This window comes from Megascapheus bottae, chromosome 4 (assembly GCF_031878675.1).
Source record: "Megascapheus bottae isolate mThoBot1 chromosome 4, mThoBot2.hap1, whole genome shotgun sequence".
NCBI lineage: Eukaryota > Metazoa > Chordata > Mammalia > Rodentia > Geomyidae > Megascapheus > Megascapheus bottae.
In genome coordinates, this window is record NC_143512.1 from 40,376,132 (window position 1) to 40,390,535 (window position 14,404).

The 14,404-nt window shown below is 40.2% G+C and overlaps 1 protein-coding gene across 1 annotated transcript in view; it reads left to right on the forward strand.

Moving 5' to 3' along the window:
- Positions 1–1,180: 1,180 nt before the first annotated feature.
- The window catches only part of Ap3b1 (adaptor related protein complex 3 subunit beta 1), a 203,345-nt gene continuing 190,121 nt past the window's right edge, over positions 1,181–14,404 (forward strand). The window contains exon 1 of the mRNA XM_090331736.1: positions 1,181–1,403. Coding sequence (XP_090187862.1) covers positions 1,276–1,403 — 128 coding nt within the window. The 5' untranslated portion in view covers positions 1,181–1,275. The remainder of the gene's footprint in view (positions 1,404–14,404) is intronic.

Below are 14,404 nucleotides of genomic sequence, written 5' to 3' on the forward strand. Positions count from 1 at the left end.
AAAAAACTAGTAAGTTTTGCAAATATTGATACAGTACATCTCCAAGAAATAATCATGTCCCCCAGTCTTTTTTGCTTCAGTTATTTTTCCCAGTAGCATTTTGCTTTTTTTTAATAAATTCAGTTTATTTATATTTACTTGTATACATTAATATTGCAGTGGAATTTCACCGTTAGAATTTCATTGATAAAAAATAGCATTTTGCTTTTATGCTTTAGTTGTTTTTCCCACGAGATTTCCTGTTAGCTGGAATGATAGGAAAGTACAATTACATCTACTTTATCTAACCTTTGGCTTGGTAGACCTTGAAATGTTTAGCGAGCTTTTTTTGTGACTGTGTGTGTTGAGTCTTCAATTCAGGGTTTGGGTGCTTTTGCATTTAAGATTAGTGCACTATGCGGGTGCGAATGTGTCCCTGGGTTCGATTCCTCAGAACCACATAAACGGAAAATGCTATTAGTAGTGCTGTGGCTAAAGTGGTAGAGCACTAGCCTTGAGCAAAAGAAGCTTAGGGACAGTGCCCTGAGTTCAAGCCCTAGGACTGGCAAAAGAAAAAAAAAATAGACTAGGACTCTAATACTGGAGCCATACATACCCCCTCTTCTGGCTTTTTTGCTAGTTAATTGGAGGTAAGACATTTTATCCAAGGTTGGCTTTGAGTGATCCCCAGATCTCAGCCTTCTACGTAGCCAGGATTATAGGCAATATCATCAATATTGACAAACCACGTACTCTGTCACTGCATCTCTTGGTAGGTATCTTAACAAGTGAATTAGAAACTTTCTAAGCTTCAGCCGGAGTGCCAAGCTCTGCTTCCTCTCTAGTGCTGGATGAGGAGCTTCCATGACATCCTGGCCAGCCCTGGAGTCCAGGATGGAGCTGATCCAGGAACACCCACAGCCTTTCCTTCCCCAGGTGGTCTGTCTGCATTGCCTCGCCGGAGATCCCCGAGAGGCGGACCCGCCCGCGGCCCGCCTTTCCAGGATTCCCAGTCCAGTCTCCCGGCTGCCTCTAACACCCGGAGAAGGGCGGTCCAGCAGGAGCGGGAGCGGCTCCAGTCAGCCGGCACACTGGGCATGCGCAGTGGGCGGGCCGCCAGGCCGGCTCCCGGAGCCGTGACGAGCCCGGAAGCGCCTGCGCGCGCGGCAGTCGGCTCCAGAACTAGTTTTGTTCGGAGGGGTGTGGAAGGGGGGGGGGTGTCTCTGACCTCGGGATAGGAACCCCTCGGAGAGAACCCTCGGCAGGACCGACTCGACCCCCGCAGGCACCGCGGCTATGTCCAGCAACAGTTTCGCTTACAATGAGCAGTCCGGAGGAGGGGAGGCGGCGGAGCTGGGGCAAGAAGCGACCTCCACCATTTCACCCGCCGGCGCCTTCGGCCTCTTCAGCAGCGACCTGAAGAAGTGAGGAGAGCCAGGGGCTGGGAGGGCCAGGGCAGGGGCGGAGGCGCCGAGCCGCGGGCGCCGGCCTCTGGCTTCTGGAGAGGGCGAGGGTCTTTCCGGTCCCACGTCGGGACCGCGACGCCTCCCGTGGGTGGGTGGGTGGGTGTGGGTCAGTGGGGCAGTGGGAGTCGTGGTGGAGATCGGAGAGGGGCGGGGTGACCACGACGGCGGGGGAGGTGAGATCCCAGCCCTTCCCCTCCCCGGAACCGGCGACGGACACCGGGAGGCTGAATTTGAAGCACACACACACACACACACACACACACACACACACACACACACACACACACACACTTGCCATTAATGTCTTAAGGAGCCACACATCGAGAAAGTCTTTTTCGTTGCTGTTGTTCAATTTTATTTGTAGGATGAGAAGAGTGTTTTGGGGTTGGGAGTGGGAGTGTTGCTGAGGGGAGTCTGTTTTGTGACTCCGGAAGGGTAAGGGTTCCCACACCTTATGCTCAGAAGAAAGGACAGTAGCTGATAGAGAATCTTTTTCTTTTCTTCAGAAGTCCCAAACAAGATTAAGTGTATCCACAGAGAATATTTAAAAAGTTACCGTGAAGCCTGCCACCAGTGCCTCACGCCCACAATCCTAGCTACTGAGGATGCTGAGATGGGAGGATCAGCGTTCAAAGCCAGCCCAGGCAGGGCATGGCTCTGAGACTATTATCTCCAGGGCTCAGAATTCAATCCCCAGTCTGGGGATGGGGGAGGAGAGAAAGAAAGTTACCCTGAAGAGATTTTTTTTTTTTGGCTGGTGGGGGGCGTTAGTTGGAGGGAGCAGAGAGGGAAGTGCAGGTCCTCATGCTTGGACTTAGAGCCTGGGTGCAGTTTCTTGGCTTTTTTGTTCCAGTTTCTTGGCGTTTTTGTTCTACTTGAGCCACAGCTCCCTTTCCAGCTTTTTAATGGATTAGTTGGAAATGAGCCTCTTGGACTTTCCGGGGCTGGTTTCAAACAGATTCTCAGATCTCAGCTTCCTGAGTAAGTTAGGATCATAGGTGTGAAAGATGCTATTTTATTCCTCAGTCTTGGAACTTGAACTCAGGGCCTGGGTACTGTCCTTCAGCTTTCTCAAGGCTATCGCTCCACCACTTCAGCTACAGCACCACTTCTGGCCTTTTCTGTATATGTGTTGCCCAGGAATTGAACCTCTGGCTTAGTGTATGCTAAGCAAGCACTCTATCACTAGGCCACACTCCTGGCCCCTGTTTATTTATTTTTAAACTATCTTTAAATGGTAGCACTAACGAGTTGTCATTTAACAAAGCAATTTATGAATACTATATGTCTTGATCCATTTCACCCCGTTCTAGATTCTCACCAGATTTTTTTTTTTTTTACAAATTACTAATGTGAATTAGGAAAGCACATAAACTAAAATACACTTTTTTTTTTTTTTTGCCAGTCTTGGGGATTGAACTCAGGGCTTGAACACTGTCCTTGGGTTTTCTCAAGGATAGAGCTCTACCACTTGAGCCACAGCACCACTTTCCATCTTTTCTCTGTATGTGGTACCAAGGAATTAAATCCATATCCGTGCATGCTAGGCAAGCACCCTATCATTAGGTCAAACTCCTTTCTTTTTTTTTTTGGCCTTTTTTTTTAAAGTTTGAATTAGATTGGCTTATATTGAAACAATCCTGAATTTGAACCTAGACATTTTTATCTTACCCAATTTTCTCTAGACCTTAGAAATGCTAAGAACTAGAAATTTATAGTGTCTTTATTAAGAGAATGCACACACAACTAAGTAGAAGCTTGAAACTTTGAGTCATAATTGTATGCAGAAAATGACCTTGAAGCTTCCAGGAATTAGAAACACTTTGACCATAGAACTGCAATAAACAAAGAAACTCCTGTTAGTGGAAGCAGCCACTAATCTCTCTTGAGATCTCACAAAGTTGTGATAAAACTTGCCTCTTTAGGGGCCGGGAGTTTGGCCTAGTGGTAGAGTGCTTGCCTAGTATACATGAAGATCTGGGTTTGATTCCTCAGCACCACATATATAGTAAAAAAAAAAAAAAAAGGAAGTGGTGCTCTGGCTCAAAGCCCTAGCTCCAAGAAAAAGTCCAAGGACAATGTGTAGGCTCTGAGTTCAAGCCCCATGACTGGCAAAAAACAAAAAACCAAAAAAAAACTTGGCCCTTTAAAAAATCAAATGGTGCTAGGTGAGGTAGCTCACACTTGTAATCCTAGCTATTCAGGAGGCTGAGATCTGAGGCCAATTCCAGCGCAAAAGACTCATCACCAATAAGCACTAGAAAACTGGAAGTTGAGCTGTGGCTCCTGGGTTAGGGCAGTAGCCTTGAGCTGAACTGCTTAGGGACAGCGCCCAGGCCCAGAGTTCTAGCTCCATGACCCATAAGAAAAAAAAAAAAAGCAACAACAACAAAATCAAATGGTGAAATTTATGTAGAAGAGCTTACTCTGAACTTGAGGTGGCTCTTGACTATAATCCAGAATGAAAGGATAAGGTTGAAACAGCCTATGTTCCAAACCTTGGAGTGGGTGACAGTGAGACCCTGCCTCAAAAGAATACCTTGTTCTTTGCTGAAAAGAAAACATTATTTTTCTTTGTCTTGAAACATATCCTAGCCTGGCTTCAAATTTGTTTGTTTTCCTTCTTGAAATCAGGAGCTGGGTGTTTTGTCACTGAATTTCCTTTGTTTAAAGCTAGCGCTCTACTGAGCCACACAGCACCATTTTTGGCTTATCCTGAGTAGGTTATTGGAGATAAGAGTCTCACAGACTGTTCTTCCCAGACTGGCTTTGAACCATGGTCCTCAGATCTCAAACTCTTGAATAGCCAGGATTACAGTAGCATGAGCCCCCAGCCCCCAGCCATGCTTTATTTTTTACTTACCACTTTATGGTTCCAGCTATTCAGTTTGCTCTACTTTCTCTTTACTTACTTTTACCTCTTTCATGTATTCGGTATTTTTAAGTTATGTAGTACGCAGTGAGTATTTGTTGATATCTATATACGGAAATCTCACAAATTCTCCTAATAGCAAATGTTATGATATATGTGAAGGTGACTAGCAAAATATTTGGTTTATAACTTTGCTTGACAGATATTTTTAGGTCTTTCCTTTTATTCCAAGTATTCATGAAGCATAACTGATTCAGTGAACCCTGTGCTGGTTTCCTATATCTGTTGTATTTTATTATGGCATCATCCTAAAGTTAATTGGATATAGGTCCAGAACAAATAGCATCTTTGCTGTGTTTATATTCTTAGCTTGGATTGTCATATCAATCGGAGAAAGTAAGTTTTTTACTTTCCAGAAGCATCTTTTATTTACAGATTGGGATTATATGGATAGTTCATTTTTTTGTATTTTTGTTTTCCTTTGCTACAAATATCAAGTCTAGGACCTTGCACAAGCTGCACATGTGCTCTCTCAGTGAGATATATCTCTAGTGGTCTGTGTTTTTACTGTAGAGATACATAATTAAGATATTTATCTTGCCTTTAGGAAGCTTAGAATTTAGTGGACATGATAAGACAAATGTGAACTGTAATTGCTATTAAATTGTGTCATAATTTTCAGCCTTCCAATGTGATGTACTATCTACTGAAAAGCATTTATTATAAGCCTTTATTTATATAAAGTGGTTTACTGAATAAAATAGAAATGTTGAAATTTGAAATGTAAAACACATTTTAGATTGAGATGCTGAAAATGACAGATGGAGAATATCAAGTGGTAACATGTGGAAGATGAGGAGGCTGTTCACATTATGGTGGACAAGAAGCAAAATGGAAGAGACAGGGTCAGGGACCAGGTGTAACCCCTTCAAAGGCATGGTCCTTTATTAACTACTTCTCCAACCAAGTTCCATTTTTAAAGTTTCCTGAGTCTCTCAAAATAGTGTCAGGAGTAGGGGAACAGGCATTCAGCACATGATTAAAAAAATAATAAGTTATGTACATAAGGTTTCAGTTCAATATGTCAGTTGATGAGTTCAATGCATTTTGATGGATTTCACCCCTTCTACCACCATCCTCCCTATCTCTTTCAACCCCACCTAGTCTCTGAAGTTACCTGGTTCCATTTTCATTTATGTGCATTGAATGTTATGGTTGTATTTGCTCACTCTTCATTTCTCACGTTCATGGTGGGCGTGGTGGCTCATGTCTGTAATCCTAGCTACTACTCAGGTTGAGAGCTGAGGATCACAGTTCAAAGCCAGCATGGGCACTAAAGAAGGTGAGATTCTTATCTTCAATTAATCACTAGAACATGGAAAGTGGGGCTGTGGCTCAAGGGGTATGAGGGTAGCCTTCAGCTGAAGAGCTCAGAGAGAATGCCCAGGCCCAGAGTTCAAGTTCCATGACGGAAAAAAAAAGTCTCACATTCTTTAGTGCTCAGGTGGCTTTCAACTGCAATTCTCAGATCTCAGCCTCCTGAGTAGCTAGGGTTACAGGAATGAGTCACCGTGCTTGGCAACTTTAGTGTTTTATTGAATTTTTTTTTGTCAGCATTTCTTCTAAGTGGTTAAAAGAAATAAAGAGTCATTAATGACTTTATGTTTTGTTTAACAAAGAGTGAACAAAAAAGTCATATCTCCTGATATAAGATACTTTAAAAATAACTGAAAAATTTTAGGACTCTGAAATTTTCAGCCTTTAGTTAAATAACAAGATGTGAGATACTGTTGTTTTTTTGTTTGTTTGTTTGTTTTGTTTTTGTTTTTGCCAGTCCTGGGCTTGGGCTCAGGGCCTGAGCACTGTCCTTGGACTTTCTCAAGGCTAGCACTCTACCACTTGAGCCTCAACACCACTTCTGGCTTTTTGCTATGTATGTGGTACCGAGGAATCGAACCCGGGTCTTTGTGCATGCTAGGCAAGCACTCTACCACTAGGCCAAACTCCCGGCCCCGATACTATTGTTTTTAAAAAATATTTTAATTTAGAACAACATTAGTAGAGCAGAATGACTAACAAAAAAAGCAGACAGATGGTTCATTGAAATAGTTTGTTTTATTGAAGGAAAGTTACACTCATAGAATGACAAATGTATTATGGTGAAATTATTTGATAGTATTGTACTTGTACAAATAAATGAACTACTGACAAAAACAAATTGCCTTCTGTCCAAATTCAGAATTTAAAGCAAAGAGCCCAAAGCAGCATAATCAGGAAGGAAATGATTTTCCTGTATTTCATATTATGAATAATGTTAGTTGTATATTTAGGAAAGACTTATTTAGTATATCAGCTAGAAAGGGTTCAGAGATCTATAAAAAGGAACAGTTTATAGTCAATGTCTCCCAATGATAGGTTGATTATTTGTATTGCTGATAAAAGTTGATGCTAAATTAGAAGGCAAGTATCTTTAATCCTTCAGCTGAGTGAGTATAGCAGATGGACAAGAAAGAGACTGTGAATGAAGCTAGTTCCAAAATCATGAGTGGGCAGAGTGCATCCTTCAGCTTTACTCTTGGAGTAGGTTGTTCTCTGAGTATTTTAAAACCTAGGTGAAGGATGAGGGGATAGATAGAACATGAAGCTGGGGAGGGGAGGTAAGGAACTGAGTGCAAGGTGGGGATTAGATTGTATAGGCACTTAGAATTGTAAGGATTTAAAATTTTATTCTTTTTTTCCCCCCAGTTCTGGGAACTGAACTCAGGGCATTGTCTTTGGGGCTTCCTCAAAGCTAATGATCTGCCATTTGAGCCACAGCACCACTTTTGGCTTTTCTATGTATGTGGTACTAAGGTATCGAACCTGGGACTTCATGCCTGGTAGGCAAGCACTCTGCCACTAAGCCAAACTCCCAGCCTCTTAAAATTCTATTCTGAGAATAAAAGGGAGATTTGTAAATGGAATAGGCATTTGGAATGCTAGTTTTATGCCAGTATACTTCAGTAACTTAGAAACTTATAGAATTAATTTATTGCTTCAACAAATAAGAGTATCTTCTGCATGTTAAGGCACTGTTCTTGATGTTGAGTATTAAACAGTAGATGAGCAGTAGATGAAACAGTAGATAACTGCTATCAGAGTTTATCTTCTTAGTGGAATATAAACAGACAGGTGTTAAAAAATTAACATGGTCAGTTGATGAAAAGAAACAAAGTGAGGTGGCAAAGGGGAGAAGAGAGTAGCTAGAAGGAGGTTGGGTTATTTGGGACTCAGAATCAGTTGAAACTCTGAGCCAGGCACCATGGCTCATACCTGTAATCCTAGCTACTCAGGAGGCTGAGATCCAAGAATTGCAGTTCAAAGCCATCCCTGGCACTAAAGAACACACTAAAGCACTGAAGACGGTGAGACTCTTATCTGTAGTTAACCACTGGAAAACCGGAAGTGGTGCTATGGGTCAAGGGGTAGGGCAGTAGCCTTGAGCTGAAGAGCCCAGGGACAACAGGCAGGTCCAGAGTCCAAGCCCCATGACTGACAAAAACAAAACAAAAAACTTATACTCTGGAGACTGAGATGACTGGGGTCTAGTAGTCCTGAGCTGTCCTCAGACCATTAGTCTTTTTGTGCCAGTGCCCAGTTTCAGATTCCTTTCTATTGGCTTTAACAACCACACCATTCTTTTTTAAAAAATTATTTTTATTTTTTATTTTTTTATTGTCGGGGTAATGTATAGAGGGATTATATAGTTATATTCGCCAGTTAGTAAGTGCATTACTTCTCACACCTTTATACTCCTTCTTATGTTTTTGTCCCCTTTTCCCTCCCCTACCTCCTTCCAATCATCTTGTTTTCCCCCCTTCCCTTTCCTATTTCAAATAAATAAATGTATATATAATATACCAGGTAACAAAGTATACCAGATACAGTAACAATATGAGATGAACCAAAGAACAAAAAAAGAGAAATAATATAGTACATTAAGAACAACAATCATATAAGATAAAGCTCTTGCTTCCATATCCTAGAGATCCTATCATTTACTCTCATCCTATATGACCTTATGTACCTAGTTTTTGAGCTATTGTAATCCTCTGCTAGGAGAGTCCTAGATGTGTGCTAATGAGAGAAACCATGGAGCCTGTGTTTCTTTGGATCTGGTTTACTTCACTTAATATGAGTTTTTCCAAGTCTTTCCATTTCCTTACAAATGGGGCAATGTCATTCTTTCTGATGGCAGCATAGAATTCCCTTGTGTATAAGTACCACATCTTCTTGATCCAGTCATCTACTGAGGAGCATCTGGGTTGGTTCCATGTCTTCACTATGATAAATAATGCTGCACTGAACATTATTGTGCTAAAGGCTTTAGTATATCCTTGTTTCTGGATGTTTGGGTAAATGCCAAGGAGTAGGATTGCTGGGTCATATGGGAGCTCTATGTTTAGTTTTTTAGAGGAATTACCATACTGCTTTCCAGAGTGGTTGAATGAGTTTACACTCCCACCAACAATTTTCTAGGGATCCCTTCTGGCCACATCCCCGATTTCTTGATAATGGCCATTCTAACTGGAATGAGGCAGAATCTCAAAGTTGTTTTGATTTGCATTTCTTTTTTTTTCTTTTTCAAATATTTTTATTGTAATTAATAGAAGCGTTTCATTATATTCACCAGATAGAGGTGCATTACTTCACAAACATTGATACCCTTTCTCATGTCTTGGTCTCCATTTCCCTCCCCCCCATCCCTGCTCCATATCTTGTTTTCCTCCCTTCCCTATCCAACTTCAAATAACCAAAGACGCATTTATACAATATATCAGATAACCAGGTGAAATATTATAACTATGAGATAACCAAGGGACATGAGATGAGAGATAACATAGCACATTAAGGACAACAATCACTCATTATATGGCTTTTGTTTCTGTATCCTGGAGATCCGTTTATTTAGCATCATTCTATATGACCTTAAGTATCTAGGATTGCTCTATTGCAAATCTCTACTAGGAGAGCCCAAGGTTTCTGTTGATGATGACAAATGAAGGAAATCATTGAGCCTATGTTCCTTTGAGTCTGGCTTACTTCACTTAACATGATTTTTTCCAAGTCTTTCCATTTCCTTACAAATGGGGCGATGTTGTTCTTTCTGGCAGCAGCATAGAATTCCATTGTGTGTAAATACCACATCTTGTTGATCCACTCATCAACCGAGGAACATCTGGGTTGGTTCCATATCTTTACTATGGTAACTAGTATTGCAGTGAACCTTGTGGTGCTAGTGGATTTAGTATGTCCTTGTTTCTGGACAAGTGGGTAAATGCCAAGTAGTGGAATTGTTGGATCATAGCGGAGCTCTATGTTTAGTCTTTTGAGGAACTGCCATACTGCTTTCTATAGTGGCTGAACGAGTTTGCACTCCCACCAACAGTGTAGTAGTGATCCCTCCTGGCCACATCCCCTCCAGCATCTGTTGTTAGTAGATTTCTCTAACTGGAGTGAGATGGAATCTCAAAGTTGTTTTGATTTGCATTTCTTTTATTGTCAGAGATGTCTAACTTTTCTTCATGTGTCTGTTGGCCATTCTTATTTCCTCTTCAGAGGAATCTCTAAGTTGCCCACTTTTTTTTTTTTTTCTTTGGGCCAGTCCTGGGGCTTGAACTCAGGGCCTGAGTGCTGTCTTTGGGCTTTTTTTTCTCAAAGCTAGTATTCTGCCATTTGAGTCACAACACCATTTCTAGCTTTTTCTATGTATGTAATACCGAGGACTCGAACTTGGGTCTTTGTGCATGTTTGGCAAGCAGTCTACCACTAGGCCAAACTCCTGGCCCTTTAGCTGACCTTTTAATGGGATGGTTGTTTTTTTTTAGATTTGTTTTAGAGAGATTCAATTTGTTTTTAGCTATAGTTATATTTTAGATATGAGGACTTTGTTATATGGCTAGTGAAGATCTTCTCCCACTCTATGGGCTTTCTATTTAACTTGCTAGCTATGTCCTTTGCCATACAGAAGCTCTGCAGTTTAATGCAGTCCCATTTGTCCAAACTTTCTTCAATTTGTTGTGTTTCTGGGTCTTTATTAAGAAAGTTTTGACCTGTGCCAAGGAGACCTAGTGTATCTCCTATTTCTTGTAAAGTTTTCAGGGTATCTACTTTTAAAACCTCAAGGTCTTTGATCCATTTGGATTTAATCCTATAACCACGCTATTCTTGTTTGAAGCTTTAAACATGCTTCCTTTCTTTTTTTTCTCCTCAAACTGCTTATTTTTCAGATATTTCTGATTTGCTTTTTTTGTACCCAGTCTTACTGTAAACCTAGCTGAAAGCAGCCAAAAATAACTATGTGTCACACCCTGTATTCTGTGTTGTCTTGAAATTTCCTTTGCAAAATAGTCCATTTTTTTTAATTTAACTCATCCAGAGTCTTAGGACATGGACAAAATGTAGAGAAATTAATTTCTAGAATATAACATGATTAAGCCTCTAGTCCAATTCCCAGTAGACTTCTCATTTCCACCCAAATCTTTGGATGAATCTAATCCTTACTGTACATCTTCCTGTTGACATCTTGGTTTTAGATGCTCTCTTTAGAGTTAGTCATTAAGCTTTGCTTATAACATTCTAGACTTTGAACCTGCAAGTCCAAATGTTTTAAAATTCCTTCTGCAAATCAGTTTCAAAGGTGTAAGAACTGTGTGGTCAGGCTTGGTCACAGTAGTGACTCTACTGGTACCAGATTTCTAGAGTAGTTACTTTTCTGGTCAGTATGACAAAACAGTTGAGGAGGAATTTAGGATGGCTCACAGTTTCATCATGGAGGGCATGGCAGAGCAGAGCATTTCACATCATGGTGGGCAGAAAGGAGATACAGGTAAGAACCTGTATTTCCTCCATTCAGGCCTTACCTCTTATGTTTTATTATGTCTTAATGTTTTTTTTTTGTTGTTGTTTTTTTTTTTTGCCAGTCCTGGGCTTGAGCTCAGGGCCTGAGCACTGTGCTTGGACTTTCTCAAGGCTAGAGCTCTACCACTTGAGCCTCAGCACCAATTCTGGCTTTTTTCTATGTATGTGGTACCGAGGAATTGAACCTGGGTCTTCGTGCATGCTCAGCAAGCACTCTACCACTAGACCAAACTCCCGGCCCCGTCTCAATGGTAATTTTTTTTCATATATTTTTTTAATTAACGAATTTATTAATGTTGATTTTTACATCATATTTTAAATGACAAGTTTAACAAACAAGTGTTCAAGGAGGGAATCTCTATTTACAATCACTGGGACTTAGTATTTAGAACTTAATCAAAATTAGGCTAAGGGTTTGTATGTCATAGAAACATATTAATTTATGAAATAAAACATTATATCTATAGAGTTATAGGTTTTTATGTCTATATAGTTATGTTTGTATTTCCATTACCATGTCTATAGCTTTGGGTATGCAGTTATTGAGTCCTTGCTCTTGTACTCTTTGGATTTAATAGCCGCATATTAAGGATACCATGTGCCTTTTGTTCCTTAGGTTTTGACTTGTCTCACTCAACATGATTCACTCTAGATTCATCCACTTCCCTGTGAATGCCATTATTTTATCTTGTCTGTTGGCTAAGTAGAATTCCATTGTGTATATATACCTCATTTTCTGTATCCGTTTATCCGCAGTAGGGCATCTGGATTGTTTCTATCGCCTGGCTATTGTGAATAGTGCAGAGATGAACATAGCTGAGCAGGTGTCCTTATAATATCTTGGGTTATGATGTTCAGGATAGATGCCCAGAAGTGGTATGACAGGATCGTAGGGAAGGTCTATTTTCAGTTCTTTAAGAAACCTCCACACTGCTTTCCAGAGTGGCTGAACTAGTCTGCATTCCCACCAACAGTGTAGTAGGGTTCCCTTTTTTCCACAACCCCGCCAGCAACTGCCATTTTGAGTTCAAAATCTTGGCCATTCTTGTTGGGGTAAGGTGGTATCTTAGGGTTGTTTTTATTTGCATTTCCTTTATGACCATAGATGTTGAACATTTTCTCATATGATTTTCTGCCATTTTAATCTCTTCTTTGTGATAAGTCTCTCTTTATTTCCCTTGCCCATTTAGTGAATGGTTTATTGGGTTTGGGGGGGATTAGTTTCTTGAGTTCCCTGTAGATACTGGATATTAAGCATTTGTCAGATGTATTGTTGGTGAATATCTTTTCCCAGTTGGTTGGCTGTCTCTCTACTTTTGCAACTATGTTTTTATCTGTACAGAAACTTTTTATTTTTAGGTAGTCCCACTTATCGAGTCTCTCTCCAATCTGTTGTGACCCTGGGATTCTGTTCAGGAATCTTTTGCCTGTGCCTATGAGTTCCAGTGTCTCTCCTACTTTATCATGTAGCAGTTACACGGTTTCCGGTCTGACGTTGAGGTCTTTGATCCACCTTGAGTTAATGTTTGTGCATGGCCTCAATGGTATTTTATTATAAGCTCATCATGTTTAGGTTGGAGCCCTCATGAACTAATTTAATTGTCTCTGGATATTTCCTCACAAACACTAAACTTATAGGCATTCCTCAATCTAGTCATTTTGACAGTCAGGATTAACCAGTGCAAAGGCCAAGAAAAGAGCATACGATGGGAGAATGACACAGGTTTATCATATGGAGTCTGCTTTTTCTGTAGGAAAAAAATGGAGGGTAAATGTCTTACTGAGGAAGTATGTCACACTCACTCTTCAGCTGCTCTGTTATAAAAACTTACCCCAGTGTTAATAATGGTACTTGGGCAGGCTATTTTATCTACTTATGCCTTTATACTATCCAACTATAAAATGGAGCTGAAGTTGCTAGCAGTATTGAATAATTAAATACTCATGAAAATGAAAAGATTTAGCATATTTAAACAGTTAATAATGCCTGATATATAACAGTAATTATTGTACTTTTTTTTTTTTTTTGTGGGTCGTGGGGCTTGAGCTGGTGCCGCCCCTGAGCTCTTCAGCTCAAGGCTTCCACCCTACTCTTTTTTTTTTTATTAAAGTTTTTTTTATTGTGATTAATAGAAGGGTTACATTATATTCACCAGATAAAAGGTGCGTAACTTTACAAACATTGATACTCTTTCTCATGACATTCCACCCTACTCTTGAGTCAAGCCTCACTTCCCATTTTCTGGAGGTTAATTGGAGATAAAAGTCTCAGGTCCTTTTGTGCCTGGCTGGCTTTGAACTTTGATCCTCAGGTCTTAGCCTCCTGAGTAGCTAGGATTATAGGTGTGAGCCACCATGCCTGGCTTATTGTACTATTTTAACACCATTAAGATCAGTGAGCTCTTTTCCAATTTGTTTTAGTATAGTGCATCTTTTCAGCAATATGTTTTTAGAATCATTGTTAATTTTCACAAGATATGGCTTTATATTTTTAACTTTTAAATTATTAAATTCAGTTCTATTATTTTTCTATGTCATTTCACCAGCATCTGAAACAACTGTATGAACTATCTTTAATGTAACCACATAAAAATAAGTGCAGTTAATAAGCTTATCGGGGATGAATTATTCTGTGTTACAAGAATTTGGGGACAGTGATTGAAGTATGGGGTGGTAAAAGCATTTGTTTTGAATTTTTAAACTTTTAATCTTTGGTTAATTCAGTAATGTTTTTTTCTGAAGACGTTTTCCATGTGGACACATTAAGTATAATAGTAGAAATAATAAGTTTTTTCTGGCATTGTGACTCATTGCTTCCTCCCACTCCCCTAGTCCTGGAGCTTGAATTCAGGGCCTGGGCATTGTCCTTGGACACTTTTTTTTCTTTTTGCTTAAGGCTAGCACTCTGCCACTTGAGCCACAGCACCACTTCCAGCTTTTCCTGAGTATGTGGTACCAAGGCATGCTAGGCCAGTACTCTACCACTATGTTATGCTCTCAGCCCTTGCTTCCTTTTTTTGACAGTGCCAATCATCTTTCCCTTTAGAACATTTTTTCCTGATAGAAAATGTAGAGCACAATTTATAAATTGCTAGCAAGAATCTGGAACTTGGTGGCATGAATTTGAAGTACTAACCTTATACCTGCCTGTGTTTTAATTTCCTTCTTTTTACTTTACTCCATTAAA